This window comes from Camarhynchus parvulus, chromosome Z (genome assembly GCF_901933205.1).
Source record: "Camarhynchus parvulus chromosome Z, STF_HiC, whole genome shotgun sequence".
NCBI classification, from domain to species: domain Eukaryota; kingdom Metazoa; phylum Chordata; class Aves; order Passeriformes; family Thraupidae; genus Camarhynchus; species Camarhynchus parvulus.
Window position 1 is genome coordinate 42,931,779 of NC_044601.1, and position 23,336 is coordinate 42,955,114.

The 23,336-nt window shown below is 39.5% G+C and overlaps 1 protein-coding gene across 1 annotated transcript in view; it reads right to left on the reverse strand.

Annotated features, from left to right (window-relative positions):
• The window catches only part of SLC1A1 (solute carrier family 1 member 1), a 52,043-nt gene that overhangs the window by 24,592 nt on the left and 4,115 nt on the right, over positions 1 to 23,336 (reverse strand). Inside the window, 1 exon segment of the mRNA XM_030968413.1 lies at positions 11,699 to 11,839. Within this exon segment, the coding sequence (XP_030824273.1) occupies positions 11,699 to 11,839 (141 nt within the window).

A 23,336-nucleotide genomic window follows, 5' to 3' on the forward strand; every position in this document is an offset into this window, starting at 1 on the left:
CTGCACAACACATTGATCATTATGTATAATCCATAAAAGGCTAGGCTGTTTAACTCCTTTTGCAGCACAGCCACACTTGAGGATCAAGATGTGAGTTTTCTTGATGCCACTTAGCCAGCTTCTAGCACTGACAGTTGTTCTCCTTAAGTGACCCACGGCCTCAAGGAAGAGTCTGGCTCAAGGTCCTTCCAAGTTCACACTACTGACAGCCACCTGGTATATTTCTCTATTAGTTTTAGAAGCTAATTAAATTCTGATGAAAATCAACTCAAGTATGGTGCATATCAACTGCACACAATTCTCTCAGGGTTCTGATATCTAATTCCCTATCTAATCCCTAATTGTAACAGAAATATAACAACAAAAGTTCCTGAAGAATAGAACTGTATGGCTTTTAGACCTTCTCAGCTATTACCACGATGCTGATTCAATGGCAAAACACAGTTCTGAAACTGCTCCAAACTGCCAGCAGCCTTACTGACTAATTGAAGAACTTCTGAGGTCACTAAATAAATCACAAAATGGTTCTCAACTTCTCCCAGGTGTTCACACTTTATTTCTTCGTGTCCCTTTTGGCTTTTCTGGCTGCAATATGCAGTCACTACATCATAGAAATTATATGTAATTAAATTATATGTAATTAAATTAAATTAAATTAAATGATGGTGAGCATCCAGGAGAGCAAAAAGTTTTTACAGAATGTTGCATAAGACATAAAAAAATAGAAAACCATAGGCGACTCTTAAAACACATACAGAGACTTTCAATAGGCAATCCTTCTAAGGGGATCACAATGTCTTATATAAAAGAAGTAATTTTACTTTATTGCTGGGGTGAACTATGTTATGTGTTGTTTCAAAAAGGTAATATTTATTCTTTAAAAGTACTAAGGAGAAAAACCCAAAAGAGTGCTGACACTCTCTTCTGAGAGCTCTCATTTAATTCACTGGTCATCACAAGGCGAGTGGTCAGGCCATAAAAGCAATCTTTCTTAGATGCAAGTGAAAGTTCTGAATTAGTTGCCATCTTCTACTTGCAATGGGAAACACTGCCAATGCTAAAACAGTATTGGCCTTTACCTTCAGAAGACCAACATGCTTTTTATCTGAGGAGTGAACACCAAATTCTAGCTCCAGTGTTGAGCAAGATTATTGCTTGCACAAGCAGTGTATATATAGCAAGCTTCCAAAGCCAGTTGTCCTCTGTCCTTTTGTTCTTGGCCGAATATTTCCTTTTGTCCTTGGTCTCTTCTCACTTTTTGAAGGGAAAATCCTTCTGTATACAATTTGGAAAATAAGTGCAGTGAGGGAATCACGGTGGTGAATTCAGAGCCTATGCTTTACTGAAAACATTTTCGAGTCATCTATGATTTTTCCCTCTTCCCATTCCAGACTCTGAGCCCTTTCTCTCCCATTTTGCCCTTTTATTTGCATGATGTTGTAGTTAAGCCCTGACTGTCAAGTTTGCTCGGACTGTCAATAATCTCCTGAAATGTCATTTTCTTCATATTCTCCCTGAAACTTCAGTTTCCAGACTAGTTTAACAGCAATTTCTGTTGCTTCTTCCAAAAGCTGAATGGTGGATATTTTCCTTTTTTTTTTCCTGATGCTCTGTGGAATTCTCTGGGAAATGTAATACTACGTTACTTGTGTTTGAACAAGACTATCGGGACTGAGTAAGTAATTAACAACTGTCTACTGAAATACCACCCACACACAGGACTTCAGACAGCACGATGTACTGTCCACTGCTCATCTGAGACAAAGGACTCAGATTACTATTGCCTCTAGATCATTCTCAAACATCTTTCACTTGATATGCATCTCATAATTTTATTTTTATCTCATGTTTACTGTGTCATGGGGCTGGGAAGGATCTTTTGCAACTAGTCTTTCCCCAGCTAACTGAATGACCTCTTTAGCTAAGTCTCATTAGGAGGACAGTTCGAAGTCAGATGTTGGCTGAGGAGATCAGGTAATGAAAAAGCTATGGCAAAATTTCATTATTGCTCTTCTTTAGAACAAGTGATTGTAATCCCACTAGTAAGTTGTGTCAGTGCAACAAAAGAATGTCTTACAAATGACATGAAAAAAACTAGCACATGACGGGGGGCAGTGTTAGGGAGAGAGTGGGAAAGAGAGATAGATGCATGCAGGTAATGCCTAGGCATTTGTTCTTGCTATTTAAATATCACCAAAAAATTCAAGTCAGAAAATTCTCAATTTCTAATTACATGATCTAATGAGACTTGGATTAATATGTCAAATATTGGTCTCTTAACTTTGGAGAGGCATTGACAAAAGATTATTTGAAAAAAAAAACCCAACAAAGAGACCAAAATGTGGAATATAACAATAGTTATAACAGCCCAAATACTGAGAGATGTCTTGGATCATTTAGGATGAGGTTGAAAAAGTAACTGTAATGAACCTTTCTAAATGCCAGATAGGGTGGAATGGCAGATGAACAGTTTATAGCAATGAAAGGGTTAAAATAATTATAAAACAGAGGGAATTTCTGACCCTAAGGGACTGTTGTGCTGTCTTCGTGGCAGCTGGCGCAATCATTGTATTATGATCTTTCCCTACAGAGCTTATTGGAGATATGTGGAGAAAGAGGGTATTAGTATTGCCTTCTATTCATCACTTCTAGGAACATTTTAGTTTTTTCTCTAGAAAGCTCTTAGAGGTTATATAATCTGAAGTTAATGCCTTTTCAGGAGAGATGATGTTCCTTGGTTGGAATATAAGAAGAACTTGAAAGGAAGGAAGATGACACACCTATCTGCCAAGATAGACACGTGGACAGACTAACAAGATTCATTACAGAAATCAGATTCAGTTCAAGGATGCAGTAGAAATATAGCCCCTGCACTGTTGCTGGTGATACATGTATGGAGTGTGTACAGAAAACTGTAGTATTGAAAGTACTTGAATTCCCTCAAAATTATTGGTGGCAAAATGTATACGTGGACAAGGTTTAACTTCCAAGCTATTAAAAAAGCCCTTTAACATGACACTGCATTTTTAATCAATTGTGATATCTGCTCATAGGGAAATGGAGTGAAAAAGGTGAATGAAATCTGGTTTATCTAGTGGAACAGTTGTATATGTCTTGAGCTCCACAAGAGAACAGCAGAAGACACCAACTGACTTTAGACCCACCCACAGTGGTACTACTAGCAATGCCCACAGTGATATGGCTAGGACAGGAGGCAGTGACAGCTGGTACCACAAAATGGGTGTTCTGTTTGAGCTGTTTGCCCTTGAGAGCTGGTGGTAATCGTGCTCCATGAACTAGAAGTGCACTTCAAAGTTTTATTACTTTAATTTAAAACTTTAAATAATGTAGGGGCTGTCTCAGTTGTATAAGGTCAACTGATATTGATGGGAAAGGAGTAGATGACTATGACAGAAGTAATCTGAAGAAGAGGGGCACAAAGTCTTGTCCATTAATAACTCATGACTGCCATCCTGCCTGCTTCAATGACTGCACATGGACAGCAGGGACAGAACTTCCAACATCCCTCAATACAGCTGAAGGCAGAACTCATTAACAGTACTGTAATGTTTTCTGACCTTCACACAATTAATGATACAGAGGGAAGAGGTGAGTCTCCTGTCTGAGCCCAGTTAACTAATTTACAAACACTAGATAATGGATCTGATTTTCTTGGAAGCTCTTTTGGCTTAAGAAACAGCAAAGCATACAAAGAACATGCAGGTACTTCAGAAGACAGTCCCTGAGTATGTTAAGCTAGACCAGTGATTTCCCAAGGACTGTGCTGGTGATGCACAGGGCCTGTTAAGGATGCCTAAGGATGTAAGTAATGGAGCATCTCCCAATAGCTGCGCTTCTTGGACTTGTAGAAATAGAAACTGCTGAGGCAGATTTGTGGTGAAATCATTGCCTTTGTACTATTAGTAGCAAGTGTAAGTAAGAGTGTATATTTAGTATTGGGAAAAATGGAACTGGCATGATGCTTCAGACTGCAGTAGACCTGGAGTCCCTGGAGAGCAGACCCTGGAGTAAAGCAAGAGTTTACTTCTACAGCCATGGAAGCTTTACAGTTTGCCAGACCCACAGCTCAGGAGACATTGTATTTATAACTCACTTACAGCTGCCCTGAGACGTAATTGAGACTGTCTTTTTTCCCCACTGTTCCTGAAGTATGCCATGTGTACCTGCAAATGTCTCATCAATGGCTTTAAGAAATTTTGGTGCTCCCCATAGCTGAGGCTGCAGAAATTCACAATGCAGGAAACTCCCATGCATCTGTTCTAGTCTCTTTGAAGTTGTCTGTGAAGGCTGAAAGTGCAGGGGAGGTCAGAAACATAAGAAAAAGCTTTATTAATATTTTGTCAGGGAGGAAAGATAAGAAATGAGGCACAGATTATTGCAGAACTTGAAACAGATGTTGAACAGCTGATAAAATCATGTCACTAATATTGAGATCTGAGACATGGACCTGCTGTGCTATGTGTCACATCTTTTAACACAAAGCTAAAATTTCTGGTATTTATGGGTAACTCTGGAAACATCATCAAAGAAAAGGTCATTTATCACATATGTGATGTGAATTTTTTTGACAGAACACATTCTAGCCCTGAAGAAAGATCTCCACATCAAGATCCATGGCTTACAGTTTGAAAATCAATGTGGCAGGCAGCATGATATAACCCCATCTGAGAAGGACCAATTGAAAAGAGATGGGAAGCAGACCCATGGTATTCTCATAGTATCTGGATGTCTGGGGATGTTGTGTTAAGATCCAGATCTCCTGACACTAGCTACTAACACGGAACTTAGGTGCAGGAAGTAAGGCCAGACACTTTATGTGGACTGATAAAACTTCAGACTAGGTATGTAAGTTTCCTCAGCTTGTACCCAAGTAGAAGGGAACAACTGTTCAGGAAACTTGACAGTTGTCTCCAACCTAAGTTCTACTGGGATCCCGGTAGAAAACAGATTTACAAACATTTCCTGCTGTTGCATACTGTGTGAATCTCACTTCATGAAAAAGAAAGCTAAAGTGATTAAAGAGGACTAATCTGTTTAGTGAAATACCTAAATACCACCCTTAATGAAATACACTGCACAACTCCAGGGAATTTTCGTTCTTGGAATGAAATTAGAGTTGTGAATTTCTAAGACTTTCAAAGATACTTTATATGTCATAAGTACTCCCAAAATGATTAGATTTAAGTGTCAAAATTCCCATGAAGCACATAAGAGATTTCTCTCAATTCTTTCTCCCTACAGGATACCTAAAATTCACATATTTTTGTATTTGTCTAATATTTCTTCTTTTAGAGAATTACTTCAAAAAAAGTGGATTTGGGGTGTGGAGTATTACACTCAGTACAACTGTAGTTCTGACATCAGAGCAATGATCTTGAGAAACGCTCTAGGCTTTTGATTTTAATTTTCAATTTTCCCATGTCACTACAGCAGAAGACAGAAAATACAAATAATTTCTTGACATGAATGATGCATTAGTATGCTATTAACTAATTTGAAGCATAGAAATCTCATGAGTAGACAAAAGAGCTCTATATATTGAACCAAATTATCAGGGGTAGACTTTTGGGTGAGAATAAATAAGTTTACATTTGAATCCATTAAAATTATTATGAGAAGAAGAGAAAAATTAAAATTTGGCTCTGAGTTGGAGTACTACTCAGACCATTCCACCCCCAAAGCAAGGTTCTATTAACCAAGATTTTCAAAACAAATACATGCTTAGTGCTTATGCCAGTTTTCTACTAGGCTACAGTTATGCTTCTAGGCAGGTTAGTGGAAAAAATCCATAAATTGCAACTTGTACACTAAATAAGTACGTAAACAATGATGTTCATCTCTTACACTCAAAGGAGCTGAGTTTGTGAATGAAAAGCACATTTTACAAAGCCTCCCATCTCTTCTGAGGGAGAATTTTACCTTTTGAATCTGAAAATGGAGGTAAGGGTTTTTCTGCTCTAATTAAAGCTCCAAGGAGAAGGAAGAAGCATGTTCCTAATTTAACTGAGGAAATCAGTGAGGGGTTTTTTTACTAAGATGGAATTTATTCCAACAAATTCACATAATTAATACTTCAAATTTTGCAGAAAATCCTGAAATCTCAAGGAGCGATTCCAACCTACACTCTCTTTGCTGCGGCTTGATTTACATCATTATGCACAAATGCATTGGGATCTGGTCATGGGACATGCATTTGTCCACAGCTCTCCATCTCTAAAGCATAAGCTGATTCTTTTCAGGATGTGACATTACCTTTTAAGACATTATAATCCTAAAAAAGAAAACCACAGACTGCATTTCAAAAATGTCTTGGTGATGTATTTTGTATCATAGAATCATAGAACGGTTTTGGGTTGGAAGGGACCTTAAAGATCCTCTAGTTCCAACACATCTGCCAAGGGCAGGGACACTTTTCACTAGACAGGTTGTTCAGAGCTCCATCCAACATGACTTTGGACAATTCTGGGGATGGGGCAAACACAACTTCCATGGGTTAATCTGTTCCTGAAAAGTGCCTCACAAACCTCAGAGTAAAGAATTTCTTTTCACTATTTAATCTAAACCTACTTGTTTTCAGTTTAAAGCCATTGACCCTTGTCTCAGGACTGGATGCCCATGTAAAAAGACCCCTTCCAGCTCTCCTGTAGACTACATCATGTGTTGGAAAGCTGAAACAAGGTCTCCCTGTCACCTTCTCTTCTGCACTCTGAACAAGCCTGTGAACTTGCTGAAGAAGCACTCAGCTCCATCATCAGTCATTGATAAAATGTTAACCGGGACTGGCCCCAGTATTGAATCCTGGGGTACATCACTACTGACTTGTCTCCAACCAGACTTGTGCTGGTGATTGCAAGCTTCTGGGTCTGCCCATTCAGACAGGTTTCAATTTGCCTCACTGTGCAATTCTTTAACCAGTTTTCAGTTGATCTGTGGGGATGTTATGGGAGAGTGTCAAAAGCCTTACTACTAAAGTCAAGTTAGACCACATGACCTCTTTGAAATTTTGCATTTTCAGATTAAAAGCAAAATCCACACTTTCAAAAATTAAGAAGCAAACAAAGAGGAGAATGAAAAATTTATGGAAGATCCAGGATTTATCTTTAGCTATGACTGTAAACAAGACAGCTCACTGTTTGCCTTACTGCTAGTGACAAGGCCACATATTTCTGCATTTGATGGTGCCTTTTCTAGAATGAGACCCAAAAGCATTTTCCACCAAAGAAACCTCATCATTCTTGATAAATGTAGGATATGCAAGGAAAGCACCATAATCTGCATGCTGGCTGGCTGTCTTTGATGGGACCAGACATGTTCTGAGGATATCCACCTCCTTGGAATACAGGTATTATGCAGATGCCTATAGGGCCTGTATCTGATGATCACAGCTCTTGGACCTGTGTATGTGTTCACATCCTCAGTGGCACTTGGTGCCACAATATATTCAAAGCTACTGCAGTTAAAGTAGCAACAACACTTCAGCTGGTCCAGAATGAATGTCTTTTTAGTTTACAAGTTAAGGGGATGCAATTAGCTCATCAGGAGAGAAAAACATTGTCGTGTTATTGTGCCTTTACTAAAGGTTTAGTGTGTGCACCAGAGACAATTACAATGGCTCATTTGGTACATAACTCTAACTAGACTATGATGCTGAGTCCAAAGGCATCTAGGAAGTTTTGATGCCTTTTGTAAATTTATGTCACGTCAAAATACTAGATTTTGCTTACAGGTAACAGTTTTGTGCATGAATCACCAAGACAAAATTGGGAGCAGTGGCTGATGTATGAGATGGCTATATGGTCATTCAAAGGTACCTGCATGGGCTGGCGAATTTGTCTGAGGGAAATCTCAGAAAAAAGGAAAAAATGCAGAGCTCTACATTTGGGCAGGAATATTGCAGAGAACCAGTGCATGCTGGAGGCTGACTGGCTAGAACAGCTCTGCAGAGAAGGACGTGGGAGTCCTGGCAGACAACAAGCTGACCATGAGACAGTAAGATCTCACAGCAAAGCTGGCCAAAAGACTCCTGGGCAACACTGTGACAAGGACTGTCAGCATGTGGAGGGAGGTGATCTCTCTAAACACATCTGTGAGGCCACACCTGGAGTACTGGGTCTATTTCTGGATTCCCCAGTAGAAGAAAGGGACTTACTGGCCTTAGTCTAGCAAAGGGCCACAACTTTGATGAGGGTTTTGCAGCATCTCTCACATGAGGACAGCTGAGAGAGCAGGGACTGTTCAGTCTGGAGAGGAGAATGCTCAGAGTGACCTTAGTCACGTGTATAAATTGCTGATGTGTGGGAATGAGTACAGAGCCAGGCTCTTAGCAGTAGTGCCCAGAAACAAGACACGGGACAATAGTCAAAAATTTAAAATCCCATGAGATTTAATCTGAATATGAAGACTCTGCTTTAGCTGACTCTGTGTGTTGATTTCACACAGCCTAGATTTTTAGGTAACGGTAGATGGCCACAGAAGTGGCTTCTGTGAGAAGCTGCTAGAAGCTTCCACCACGCCTGACAGAGGCAATGTCTGATGGCTCTGAAGATGGACATGCTGCTGGCACAATTAGAGAGCTTGGTAACACCTCTGCGATGACATATTTAAGAAGAAAAGCAAAACAGCACGTGCACAGTTTTTTCCAGTGGTGGCAATGAGCCGTAGCTGCTGCCATCTCAATGCGGCCCACAGTGGGCCTTGCCTGCCTGGCCGCCCCTAGTCAGCCACGCCGTGGGCAGAAGGACAGAGGTGGGGGTGGCTTTCCCTTCCCAGACCCCGCATGAAGGGAGATGTTAAATAGTGCCAGTGCCACAGCAGCCGTCACCGCCCCTGCCATGGTGGCGGGGTCGCCTGGCTGGCAGCAGAAACACAACGAGGGACTTCCCAATGCGAAACCTCTCAGCACTGTGAGATCCTGCAGGAATCTCTGAATTGGTAGAACTTGTTGACAATGGTACCTACACAGAGCAATTTTTCTTCTAGTCAGAGAAGAGGAGGAAATGAGGATGTGTGAGAGAAAACAACATGGTGGCATCAAGGTCAGTGATGCTTTGAGGGGAAGGAGGTGCTCCAAGTGTCCGACGTGAGATGAGGACTGTGGTGAAGCAAATTGTCCCCCTGTAATGCATGAAGTCCATGGGGGATGCAGAGATCCACTCGCAGCCCATGGAAGAACTGCTCACACTCGAGTGGGTGGATGCTGGAGGGGCCTGTGATCCATGGGAGACCCAAATAGAAAGGGAGGGCCCCTGCTTCCAGAGACAGAGAGAGAGGCCCTTACTTCCAAACCAGAGCAGCCCGTCCTTAGAGGACTGCAGCCTGTGGACCCTGGACAAGTGACCCATGCCACAGCAGGTTTGGGAAGACTGTCTGCCCGTGGGAGGGACCCCATGGCAAGGCAGAGAAAAGATTCCTCTCCCTGAGCGAACACAAAATCTCAGCTGATGAACTGACCAGAACCCCCATGCCCTGTCTTCTTCTACTGTCAGTGGGAAAGAAGGAGGGGCTGGCAGGGGAAAAGGTGTTTTAAAGGTTTATTTTACTTTTCCTTATCCTCCTCTGATTCTGTTAATAATAAATTTATCTTATACCTTTAAATTTGAACCTGGTTTGCCCTTAGAGTATTTTTCTCCCAGTCCTTATGTCAACTCATGAGCCCTTTGTTAATTTTTTTCCCAATTTTTTTTCCCTCTCCTCTGCCCAACTACAATAGAAGAAGGTGAGTGAATGACTTTTGTGGCTGTCTGGTGTTTAGCCAGCATCAAACCATGACATCTTGCATGGGCATTGGATTAGATAGTTTCAAGGGATCCCCTCCAACCTCTATATGATTCTGTGTAAAAGAAGAAAAATTACTAGTATGCTTCATAATCATTCACAGGTTTACTTGTTCAATTCAAATGTGTATTTCTGATGCTTGGAAGGTTAACATACCTATTTTAAAAGAGGGAATATCTCATCAACATCCTGAGGACGGATATGGGTAAATAGCATCACGCACCGACATTTGTGGTTCATTTGCAAAGCCCTACATACTCTACTGAAGTAGCTTCTGGTTTTTTGTATCTTGCTTCCTTTCCCTTGCCTAAAATTCTAATATAGAAGTGTAGGAAAAATATGCCCTTACTTGCCAAGGAAATTGGATATGCCAAGGTCAGAATCAGAGCATCTCTTTCTCGCCATGAGATGCTCTGATTCTGACCTTGGCATTTCCAATTATACAGTCATTTCTGTATTTGACTGTAATCTGCAATCTGTAAAATCCAAGCTTGTGTTAGTAGTTACAAATGCAGTTTACTCATACTGGAACATTATACATTAAGTGAGCACAATATTTTTTAACAGGATGATCTTGTTTCCCCTGTAAGTGCTGGACAGATAGATTTAAAAAATAATTAATTTCATGATTATCCTAATGATCCAATTTATTTCTGAAGACAAGAGTCCAACTTCACTCACAAATAAAACCTTGTTCAAAAAAAGAAATGTCTTAATCTTATCTTGGCAGTTACATTTAAACACAATAAATATCCTGGATATTTATTTTCCTGGATAGCCTGAGACAGACTAAGGTTCTCCTCACCTTTACACACTAACAATTGTTTATCCTCCCTTCATTCCTTTGGACATAACCCTTGACTATTTTGTGACATCATTTCTCATTCTGCCTTCGGCAGCTTTCCATTCTGGATCTTGCAGCTCTTGACATTCTCCATTTCAATTCTAACACTGGGTTCCTCTCACCCTACATTACAGATATGAATATCTAGACATAAATATGTTGTCAAAACAGAAGTTTTGTGGAGATGAAAAGGGACCAATATGTCATGATTCATTGCAAGAAGCTAAAAGAAAATAGTCACAATCCTTGCACCCTCAGTAAAGACTTAGAGAATAAAGAGAAGTTTACTTGGCTTTCCCTTTTTTGAAAAAAGTTATTTCTAAGGAAAGGTTATTTGATGTTCAGTTCTGTCTCCTTGCTTTGGGCTTTCTCCACCAAATCTTTCCAAAGTTTTCTCTCTGGATGAACTGTTAGCAAATTCTAGCATTTAGGGCAGGGTTCCAGCCAACAGCTCGCTTGCTTTTCCCAGAAGATGGAAGCTTTGCTTCTCTCTTCCCTTCCTGGCCACATAGTCCCCCAAGCACTCGCTTGGTTCAAAGGTGTTTTCAGTTTTGGGGAAGTACAAGTGGACTCGCAGAAGGGTTCAGTGAATGCTACACCTCATGCAAGGTACCAAGGGAAGTTTGCTGAGACCAAGGAAGTATAGGTCATGAATGTCCTCTTTGTCATGGAAGGCAATGAGATCAGCTCTCTATTGCTTGTGAAATGGCATAAATGAGACTGCTTATAACAGTTAACTCTACCTCAGAACATGCAGTTGCAGTTTTGGGCTTGCAATGTGCTTAACCCACTTCTGAAAATAGGGAGAGAGAGATACAAGAATCTATAGATTTGCAAAGTTATTAGCTCACAGCTCTATATAATGTTATAGATAATAGTGCTAATCTTTCTAAATCTTTTCTCATTCTCATTATATAAACAAATAATTTAACCTAAAGGTATGAAATCTCTATTTCTCAGTATAGAGTTCCATCAAGTTGTTTTTAGGGTTTATTTCCTTTAGAAAAAAAGCTAACCCACAATGATAGTCCCACAAACCAAGTACATTTTCAGTCATACCTGTGATCATACTTGATATGATTAATGGCAGAATGATGAGTTTGAGCATTCTCATCAGCAATTCCCCAGGAAACGCAAAGTAGACCTTATCCAAGTTAGACAGACTGCCATATTCCCGTACCAGGACGCCAATCCCAATACCTAAAAGGGACATAAAAATGTTACACAAATTAGATGTAGTTTATAACAGAAACATGTGAGACAAGGAGGAAGAAATAGCAGAATAAAAAGAGCAAGAAATAAACATATTTTCACAACTCTGGTACAACTTCTAAATAAGGTAAGATCATATATTTCCTTTTCTAATGATAAGCAAAGTAATAACACATAATTCTGAAGCAGGATGTCTTTAGGTATGTCTTTGGAAAAATCTGATTAGGTGGTCTGATTATCAGTCTAGTCCAGTACTGACTTTTTACCCACCTTTACTAGTTCTAGAAGACTCATAACTGGCATTAAAAAAACCAATAGACTATATAAACACTACCAAACACTAAAGAGAGATGGTGAAATAAATACTTCAGATGATTTCTTTTGGTGAAAATAAGCCTACCCAGCAGCAACACTTTCAGTAATTGCTGCTCTACATAATTAGGAAAGAGTGTGACTGTAATCACTAAATTAATTTAATAACTTCCAGGAAACAGAACAACAAAAATACACTCTGCTCAATTCACACTCATTTCACAACAAAACCGGCCTAAAAATATCAGATTATAAATTCAATCAGTGATTGAGCCATGGCACAAGGAACCTTTATACATCCTCTTATCTTTGGATTATATGAATTATCAGATAGTTCCCATTTCTGAGACAAATCACAGATAAGATTTCTACCAAAAGAAAAAAAATTATGGGTCAAAAGACAAAATTCTTCATTTTGACAGGCAATAGCTTTTATTTTCCATTCCAACGTGATTTTCAAATTAAAATGACTGTTACAGGAAATGTGTTGATCAGTGTCTAAAAAGCACTAGAACTGTTATTTCACATAGAAGCTCAGTAATGCTTCAGTCCTGAATGAAAAGAGATCAAGAGATCCAGTTTCTAACTGGATCCAATGAAAGAACAAGTCAGAACTCTCCATCATCAAAATCAAGCTAAATGAAAATTAAAACAGATTAAAAACCAAATTTTTCCTGTTAATAGAGATGGAAAATTAACCAGATAACCTTCCAAGAAAATGAGCTGCCCTAGTCAACTATTAAGATTTCTGATCAGGGTGTAATCCCTGCCAGTGAATACAGACAGCTTGAATTCCTTGGAGCAATCTTGAATCTTAACAGCCTTGAAGATATTTTCAATATTATGCAAATAACCTTGATTAAAGAATGATAAGACACAATGATATCTACTTCTCATCTAGGTACTGGATTAGATGAGTTGAAAATATTTACTCTGCACTTTTAAATAAACCCAAGCAAGATAAAATTCCATTTGTAAAATGGTTACATGAGTTGAAGTTAGTTTCTAAGGCTTTGATCCTGAAGGCACTAGAGTAAATAGCTGAATCTAATCATACAGGTAATTTCCATGTCTTCAGACAATTCATGAAACTTAGGGTAGACATTTGCTTAAATTGCAGCAAGACTGAACTGCGTGCTTATGGGAAGTTGTGTAATGCTCCATTACTTTCAGCAGGTATGACTAGGACATGTTCTAACCATCTGCCTTTCATTCTATATGACTGTCATATTTGACCAGATGGAATTCTGATAATTGTATATGCAGTAGGATTGCTAGCAGGTAGAAAGATTCACCCTTGTTTTAATTCTTGAGGGTTCTATTTTCCACTTTTTAAATTTCACTACAAAAACTTCCCACATGCTCTCAAAATTATAGCAGGGTCTCCTTAAGATGTTCCATCTATATACTTACACCTGTTCTGTTTGATTTTTTGTTGAGGATATTATTTATCTAGTGACAAGAGCTGAGAATAGAGTTTCAACAATCTCTTGAAATTACATTATTGCTCTCTATTCCTTATTCATGCAATTCCTTTACCAGACAGTGCACTTGTATCTATACTAACTCATGTAGTATGCCAAACTACAGTAAAATGCAGCTACTTTTTAACTGCAGTTAGCATCTAGCATATGCTGCTTGAATATACCATGGGAATGTAAGAAATTTTATTTTGTAACAGTAACAAGAGAAGATTAGAAATTCAGCAGAATAAACTTTCTGTTGTACAGGAAATAGACATATGTAGAACTTTTTGATCCTCATCTCAATAACCAAGTTTAACCTGGAAATTTCTTCTGGGAATTGTAACACACAAAAAGAAGTGTGGTTCAGCATAAATACATTTCACATGGTAACCACTGCTTTTAACATCACATTGATTATAGCAGCCCAAAGTAGAGACAATGTGTTATAAAAATCTCAATTTCTCTAGATGAATGCTACTGATAACTCCCTTATTTCTGAAATTAAAAGAAACAATTACTTTTAACAACCTTAAAATACACTATAGTCTTCAAAGCTGCTTCTATATATTAGGATTCCTTCCTTCTTATTTTTTATTTTTATTATTATTTTAATTTTAATTTTTTATTATTCTTTGATTTATGGAATAATTTGCTTGTACTTTTTGAAGAGCAAAATGTCATTTTTCCTACTTGCTCTCTTTATCTTTCTGGAGGAGTTTCAACTACTCCACCTTTCTTCTCATCCGCGATAAATTGGTTTTATTTCTTTTCCATCTCTTCTTTTTGCTTTTCCTTCTTGTCCACGTGGCTAAGTTAGGCTATGATTTTTACCACAAGAGCAATCCTTTACTTGCAGCTCAATGACACATTCTGCTTAAGCTCCAGATTTCTGCAGTATTGGGCAGATGTGAAGAATGATCACGGAATAAATGGTACAATCCCATACCTTTGATTTAAATTTTTAAGGAAAACATATCCTTGTAACTGTGCATAGTACAGCACATGCTGTATAGCATGGTGTCTACATTTCCTCTCCCAGCAGCCACCAAGACAGCAAACAAAAGGTGCAGCTGGGTCCCTGAGATTGCGAGCACAATGAAGGCCACAGGACAATTCTCACATGCCCTAATTCCTTGTTACTATTCTCCCAGGTAACACATAAGGCTTTTTATAAGCTTGGTAACACACAGAAAATCCTTCAAAGAAAAGGTGCAAATACAGACGAAGTAAGTGAGGGGTGAGGATGAGAAGAACAAGAGAAGAAAAACAGAGCAGAAGAAAATCACTGAATATAAGCACACCAAGTGAAACCCATTGGCACCCAACTTTCAGGGAGTCCCAGCTTAAAAAGCCAGAGGGAATGCATATTTCCCCTCTATAGGATGAGCCATTTTTCATTGTGCTACCCAGAAAAAGGGCAGCAGAAAGTGCTGCAAGGGGTTACCTAGCACCTGCAACTGGCTCCACTGTACGTAGCACTAGATCCATTACACCTGCCAAGCCTGAGGCTTTACAGGACCTAGGAGATGGCTGTATGTGGAAAGGTGGCAGAACCAGTCTTGCCTGTGTATGTATGTTCAGTGAGTCCACCACTGAATTTAGGTAAAATGTGTCTTGGGAGACCATTATGTTGAGGTTTCTGTCTATCTGCAAAACAATTTCTGTGACATCTGGGTATCAGGTGAACGGTAATTTATTGCAGTCTGATCTTCATCTGGAGTGTTTCTTTGCATATTGCTATTCTTTCTGAAATCTTATCTAAGGAAAAAGTAAATTCTTTGTATGGAACGATTATAGGGCTACTACATTTTTCTTCAAGTACCTTGCTGAAGTTCATGACACAGATTTGGAAATGAGTAAAAAACTTACATTCTGTTCAAAACATTGGCATAGTCTCCATGCTCAGTTATACTAGCACACATGGGGTGTGTCATAGATTGTCCTACAGCTACTGTAAACTTGTAAAAATATGCTGGCCATTCAGAAGCCCCCAAGCAATCCAACATGGAGACATTTACAATTTTTCAGGAAGCGATAGCTAAACACTGAACCCTTTTTTGTGAGGTCAACAAAATACAGATTTTGAATTTCAAAACTCAGAAACCCTGAGTATCTGAATCTGCTCAGGATACACAGTACGACATTACAGTACTTATTTGCTTTACATCATTACTATTGTGGGTTAGTTGCTCTTCAGAACCTGATTACATGCCTGATAAGAATATGGTAAGACAGCATGCCCCTTTACTTTCTTCACCTTCACAGGTAGAACAACTCACCATTTTGAAACAGATAACCTAAGTCCACATATAGACATGCCTGCTTCTGTTTCTCACTGAAAGAGAATATGAAACAGAAAAAAAAAGTTATCTAACAGGTGGGACTCCCTCATGTTATTTGCATTCATGGATGAGAACACTGTTTTGGGATGCACAGTTTCTATTGGCAGGGAGTTCTCCATCAGCGTGCATGACACTGAAGAAACAACATAGCACCTTCACCTCCTACTGACTTTATTATGTGAATGATCCTTAGGAAAGAACCATAAAGGCAATGAGAAAAGGAATCCAGCATATATTTTTGTAAAACTAATAATCTGTTTTGTAAAGTTATCTGTTCTGTAGCACATGTATTGCTTTGAAAAAAAAGCTGTGGTATTTATTTTTCCTGTTTTCTTAAAATTTCATAATATGGAAACTCCTTCTCACTGAAGCAGTTAGTGATCCTGCTGATGCTGTTAGATAGTGTGGGTATTATAGGAATTTTGCTTTGACACAGCACTGAAAGAAGAAAAAAAAGTCACGTTGTTCAAACCTGGTATTATTTAATTGTACTGTAGCAATATCTATTGTGCTATTACAGAATCACAGAATTTCTAGGTTGGAAGAGACCTTTAAGATCATCAAGTCCAACCCATCTTCTAACACCTCAACTAGATCATGGAACCAAGTGCCAGATCCAGTCTTTTTTTAAACACATCATGGGATGGTGACTCTACCACCTCCCTGGGTAGATGATTCCAGTATTTGATCACTCTTTCTGTGAAAAACTTCCTCCTTAATTCTAGCCTGTATCTCCCTTGGCGCAGTTTGAGACTGTGTCCTCTTGTTCTGTCTGTTGTTGCCCGGAGAAAGAGACCGACGCCCAGCTCACCACAGCCACCCTTCAGGAAGTTGAAGAGAGTGATAAGGTCACCTCTGAGTCTCCTTTTCTCCAGGCTGAAAAACCCCAGCTCCCTTAGTCGCTCTTCATATGGCTTGTGTTCCAAGCCCCTCACCAGCCTCGTTGCTCTTCTCTGGACACGCTCAAGCATCTCAACGTCCCTCCTAAACTGAGGGGCCCAGAACTGGACGCAATACTCAAGGTGTGGCCTCACCAGTGCCGAGTACAGGGGAAGAATGACCTCCCTGCTCCTGCTGGCCACACCATCCCTGATACAGGCCAGGATGCCATTGGCCTTCTTGGCCACCTGGGCACACTGCTGGCTCATGTTCAGCCAGCTGTCAACCAGCACTCCCAGGTCCCTTTCCACCTGAGCACTGTCCAGCCACACCATCCCCAGCCTATAACGTTGCAGGGGGTTATTGTGGCCAAAGTGCAGGACTCGGCACTTGGACTTATTGAACTTCATCCCATTAGATTCTGCCCATCCACCCACCCATTCCAAGTCCCTCTGCAAAGCCCTCTGTCCCCCTAATAGATCGACACATGCTCCCAGCTTAGTGTCATCTGCAAATTTGCTAATGAAAGGCTCTAAACCCTCATCCATGTCATTGTTAAAAATATTAAACAGAACTGGCCCCAGCACAGACCCCTGAGGGACACCACTGGTGACTGGCCGCCAGCTGGATGCAGCACCATTCACCACCACTCTCTGGGCCCGGCCATGCAGCCAGTTCCTAACCCAGCACAGAGTGCTCCTGTCCAAGCCACGGGCTGCCAGCTTGTCTAGGAGTATGCTGTAGGAGACAATATCAAAGGCCTTGATGAAATCCAAATAAACAACATCTACAGCCTTTCCTGCATCCACTAGGCAGGTTACCTCGTCATAAAAGGTGACCAGGTTGGTTAAACATGACCTACCCCTCCTAAATCCATGCTGACTGGGTCTGATACCCTGGCCATCCTGTAAATTCTTTGTGATGGCACTTAATATAAACTGTTCCATTATTTTGCCAGGTACTGAGGTCAGGCTGACTGGTCTATAATTACCAGGATCTTCCTTTGCACCCTTTTTGTGAATGGGTATCACATTGGCCAGTTTCCAGTCATCCGGAACCTCACCAGTGAACCAGGACTGTTGGTAAATGATGGAGAGTGGCTTTGCAAGCTCATTTGCCAGCTCTCTCATTACCCTGGGGTGGATCTCGTCTGGTCCCATAGATTTATGAACATCCAAGCATTTCAGTAGTTCTTTGACTGCCTCCTCTTGGATAATGGGGGGAGCATTCTGCTCCCTGACATCATCAACCAGCCCAGGCAGGCAGGTGTTTTGAGGGCACGTCATCTTCTAACTAAAAACTGAGGCAAAGTAGGCATTAAGCACTTCTACCTTCTCCTTGTCTCCAGATACTAAGTTCCCTCCCTTGTCCAATAAAGAACAAAGGCTGGTCTTATCCTTCCTTCTAGCATTAATGATTTGTAAAAGCATTTCTAACTATCCTTTACAGAAGTCGCCATTCTAAATTCAAACTGAGCTTTGGCCTCCCTAATTTTTTTTCTGCATACTCTAACAGCCTTCTTGAATACTTCCTTAGAGACCTGACCCTCCTTCCAATGCTGATACATCCTCTTTTTATTCCTAAGTTCCTCCAAAACCTCCTTGCCCAGCCAGGCTGGACGTTTACCCCGTTGGCTGATCTTTCGGCACACAGGGACAGTCTATTAACTAAGTGATTAGGCTCTTCATAATTTCACATTATACGCTGCACAGATGTGACAGACTAAAACAATTACTTCTATCATTTTGGTGAGTCTTAACTGGATTAACCTCACAGCAGATGACTTATGGAACTGAAAAGGCTAGCAAACAAAGTTCACTGACTTGATTTCAAACACAATACGAAATATTCAATATAAACATGTCAAACTGCAGCACAGGCAGGATGGAGTTTTGCAGTGTGATACATTCTCAGTCCTTTAGTAATATTTTATAAACCAATTCTGTCTGCTCTCTCCATAGAGTTTCTCTTATCACTTACTGTCTCTTAGTGCAAAGAAATATAGTGCCAACTACAGAACACTAAAAGTGCGGAAGAATATATTACAAAGGCTTATAAACATATTATTTCAGCTCTATTGCATTATTTTTAATACTTTCTAATGTTACACATTTTACTGTTTTACACTCTATCTTCCAATAAACATACTGATGTGGATAGAAAAAAGACGATTCTTGGATAAACTGCAGGCAACCACTAAGGTATAAGAGTTTCAGGGGTATAATTACATGGTAACTAATCTTAACTCTATGGTTGCTTGTGTTAGCCAGACTACCGGCTTGCTTACAAAGACGTGTGAAGAAAAATTCTCTCAGAAATCTTCCAGAAGAGAGTTTCCATATCAGCCTTTGATTTACTGAAGAATATTTAGTAGCAATGTATAAGAGAATGCTTGTCCTCTGCCTTGGTGAGACCCCTTGATGCTCTCTGATTATCCTGTTGAGGGTGCAGTGGTTGTAAACTCCTTCACACAAGTTACACATTTTCATCTGACTGTAGTGTGAGAAAAGTTCAGGAAGACAGTGACTCCTTGTGATGGACCTTCAGGAATGAAGGCAAGGTAGAATGTTGGCCAGAGGGGTAAAAATCAGCTACTCCAGTGTGGGTGCACTCCCTTTACTCACAGTAAGTTTGAAGGCTACCACAAACAGCAAACCCACATAACTCCTGCTACTTTTTGTGCTGCAGTAGCCTGAAACCGGGCTGATAACATAGGGCAGCCTGTAGCAGTCACCACTAACACAGAGCAGCCTCTCTGCTATGCAGCCCTGCACAAGGCACACCTCATCCTTTGTCAAACCAAGAGCAGTTAGTTCACTCACCCAGGAAAAGGGAAATAGTGGCTATTTTCCTGTGACTGTGTGACCACAGTTCTGCTGAATCGGAACCAGTACTCCCTCCAAACATGCAGAGGGCTAAACTGCTTGATTATTTAACAATGTCTCCTACTGGACTCTGGGTTTCCTCTCCTTTATCCAAAGGAGAGGCAGAGTGTAGATGAATTCCACCTGCACATACCTTCCAAATATTTTCAATGTGCAGATGAAACTTCCTTCAGAGAAAGCCAAGAAAAAATATACAAGTGAAGGTAGAAAAAAACCTTTTGACTGTGCTTCATCTAGCTAGAACTCTTGTAAAGAATCTACCACTAAAAAATAAACTAAGTCATACCAGAGATAAGATTTTTTTCTTTCACAGTTTTCAAAAGCTTGTTAACTTATTATATTTATGAAGTAGAGTACTTACAACCTTAACATAACAAATTTATTTATTTTATAAGCAAGGTCATGTCATAAGCAAACAATCTGGGGAAAATGACAATTCTGTCCCAGCAGCTATGCAACCTACATTTCTTCATGAATTTGGATGTGTCCTGGTGAAAGCACCTGTTCTGTTGGGAAATACTGTGTGAAACTCATTAAGGTTTCAGGAAAAGCAAAATCAGCGTCAAACACACATGAAGGAGGACTATAGGGTAATTAAAAAAAATGAAGAGCCTGCCTTTTGAGAGGAGATGAAAGAGCTTAGTTTGTCCACCATGGATGAGTGAGGTAGGAATATAGAAAATGGTTGAATACTAGTGATGGAGTAATATTTTCATTATTGGATGCATAGTGAAACAATACATTTATAGTGGAAATTGTAAGACTTTCAACCATCAGATTGAAGAATACAGCTTCCTAGGAGGATGTACAGCATCAAATAGCCTATATAGCTTTAAGATGGAGCATGGCATGTAACAGAATTTTATCTACAATGGTGCAACCCAAAGCAGCAGAGGCTAGATACGATAACCCAGGGGGTATCTTTCTATCTCTCTATTCCTGTGCTTTACAGTAAAATTGAAAGGTAACCTGACAACAGTAACTTGTCTTTCTTCTTTTGCAGACCATCCTTATGACCCCTTTCATATATCACTTCTAAAACCATTACCCTTCTCCTCCATCTATGATGCATGAGCCTTCTTTAATTATGCAGTCATCCAGACACGTATAGGTCTTAGTGCTTCCACAATGTCTCCAAATGCACTACAATAATAAAAAAGTGCTTTTGTTTAGACCCCTTTTCTCAACCATTTCAGAAATTCATGTCTCTCAGTTGTAGCATCTAATGTTTTGCTTATATGGCCTGACACACTACAGTACCATGGGCACCATTACAACGCTACACACAAAACACCAATAATTTCTCCTCCTTCCTTGTAAAAGCCCACTGATTTTCTCTTCTCTTTCCACAATGTTTTGCTTGCTATCCTAAAGCTGTATAAGAACCTTCGTACATGGATAGCCCAAGAGATATTAGCTCAGTAGAGCACATCAGGAGAAATGCATCTTTACTTAAGACCCCTAAAACACACAAGAAACAAAATGGTTGGAAGTGGTATAAGAAAGGTGAAAGGCTAGTAACTGGAAATATCTGCCAGATTCTAAACCTTGTTATTACTTCATTCATGACAGAAAATGACAGTAAACAGGACATTCTGTTCTAGCTCTCCCCTTGCTGGAAGAGCAATGGAATGCTAGTGACTGAGATAAGCAGATGGAAAGGCAATTTAGTGGACACTAAAGATAGACAGATAGTAACATGCAGTAACATTGTTATTCTGAAACTAATGAAGACTTCAAAGCCTTGAGAAATCAGATATATGACCCAGAAAATTAGCTCAGATTAAGCAAGGTCAGGTTGTTCACCATTCCAAAAGCATGAAAAGAGCACGAAATTTGAAACGCTAACTCCAATACAGCTCTGATCTTCAGATGTGATACAGATGTGTTCTCACTGGACAAGACAATATTGTGGGACTATAAGCACAAATGCCTTGCACAAATCCTATGGGGCATTTCTAGGAAAAAAAAAAAAGATTTCCGAACAGTGCAACTGTTGTTTTCAAGTAGTCTCAACCTGAACATTATCTTTTCTAATGGGGTATATAAGATGAAAGTGTCTTTATGCTTTGTTTCTAAAATGTAAATATAAAAGAAAAGAAATTTTTGCAATTACACTGTAATTTTTGCAATTACATCTTCCCTTAAATAATATTGGGAAATTGGACACAGTAAATATTTTGCTGATACTAATACTGGTGTTCTTGCTTCAAATGGAAAATAATACCAGTAGACTTTGGTAGTTTGGGGACTTTTCAGAGTGTAAATTGACATTAGGCTCACCCTTTCCAAAGATTTCAAAATTCAGCTCTAGTAATAGTTTCACTTCACTCACATAAAGTGAAACCCAGAGACTGGGTTAAAACAAACAACAAAATTGGAAAATTTACATCCCAGAAGAAAAAATAAAAGATGGGTTTTCTTTGCTTCAAAACAGCTCAAAAGAGGCATCATGAACTTCAATTACCTTTGAATTCTTTCATTGTCTGACTTCCTGACTTAGAGCATTTTTGATCCTCAGTGGCATGTTAAACTGTCAGATGAAATTATTTGTCACTACACATTTTACTTTCCATTATTAAAATTAAATTCAGACGTTTTCTCAGAATTGCTGTGTTTCATACATTTCTGAAGAGATCCCATCCTATATCAAACTGTTGACAAGTGTTACAGAGAAACACAGATATAAGGATCATCACTGTCTAAAGAGGCACAGAAAGTCACAAGTATCATCTATGCTGTTCTGAGGCACAGAAAGAAGAAAACAGTTTTCTTTTAAATTTCCATGCTACGACAGTTGATTCAAGGTATCTGGTTTTCATTTTTTATAAATTCTAAATTAATAAAATGCTATGCTTCAGAATTCAAGAAAGAAATGGAATGCTTGGCTTACATCTATACTTGTCAGAAACAAAGCAATAATTCTTTTGTTTTATTATATTCTCCTTATTCCCCAAGAACTTCTTTCTTGCTGGTTTTGCTAGCGTATTTCAAGAGACTATAAATCTGCTTCATTGTTTGGAACCTTACCACTGTATTGTGCAAGCAAGAAATGGTACTGAAGACCGCCTAAGGTAGCTAAGGTAAGAGGCCACTTTTTGATAAGGGTGCAAGGAGGGAGAAATGGAAAATGGTGAAACTTTACTCATATCAAGACTGGGCTTTTGCTGTTTAAATTGCATTTGCTAGAGACAGAAGCAACTTACTGACAGAGAGTTAATAGATTTTTGGGGTTTAGAAGCTGCAGTCAACACCTGCAAAAAAACCTGAGGAATATTGTGAGCTCCCTGGATTCAGGTGGCCTTTTGCAGAGGGAAAGGCCAGCAACAGAGTGATAGGTTACTAATTGTTCTGTTGCTGTCTTCACCCTATGAGACATTCATTCTTGTATGATTGCACTGGTGGGCTTCCAGTAATGCAGAACTACTGGTATTAAAACCAGCGGTCAAGTCCCCTTGTCAAGTCTGATTGCAGAGGGAGCACAGCCCTTCATTTAGCAGGTATGAATGGACCTGATTTGTCTAGAAACAAAAAAATATTCTTAAAGTGAGATATTACTACTTTATATTATAATATAACTTCCATTAACATTATAGAGAAT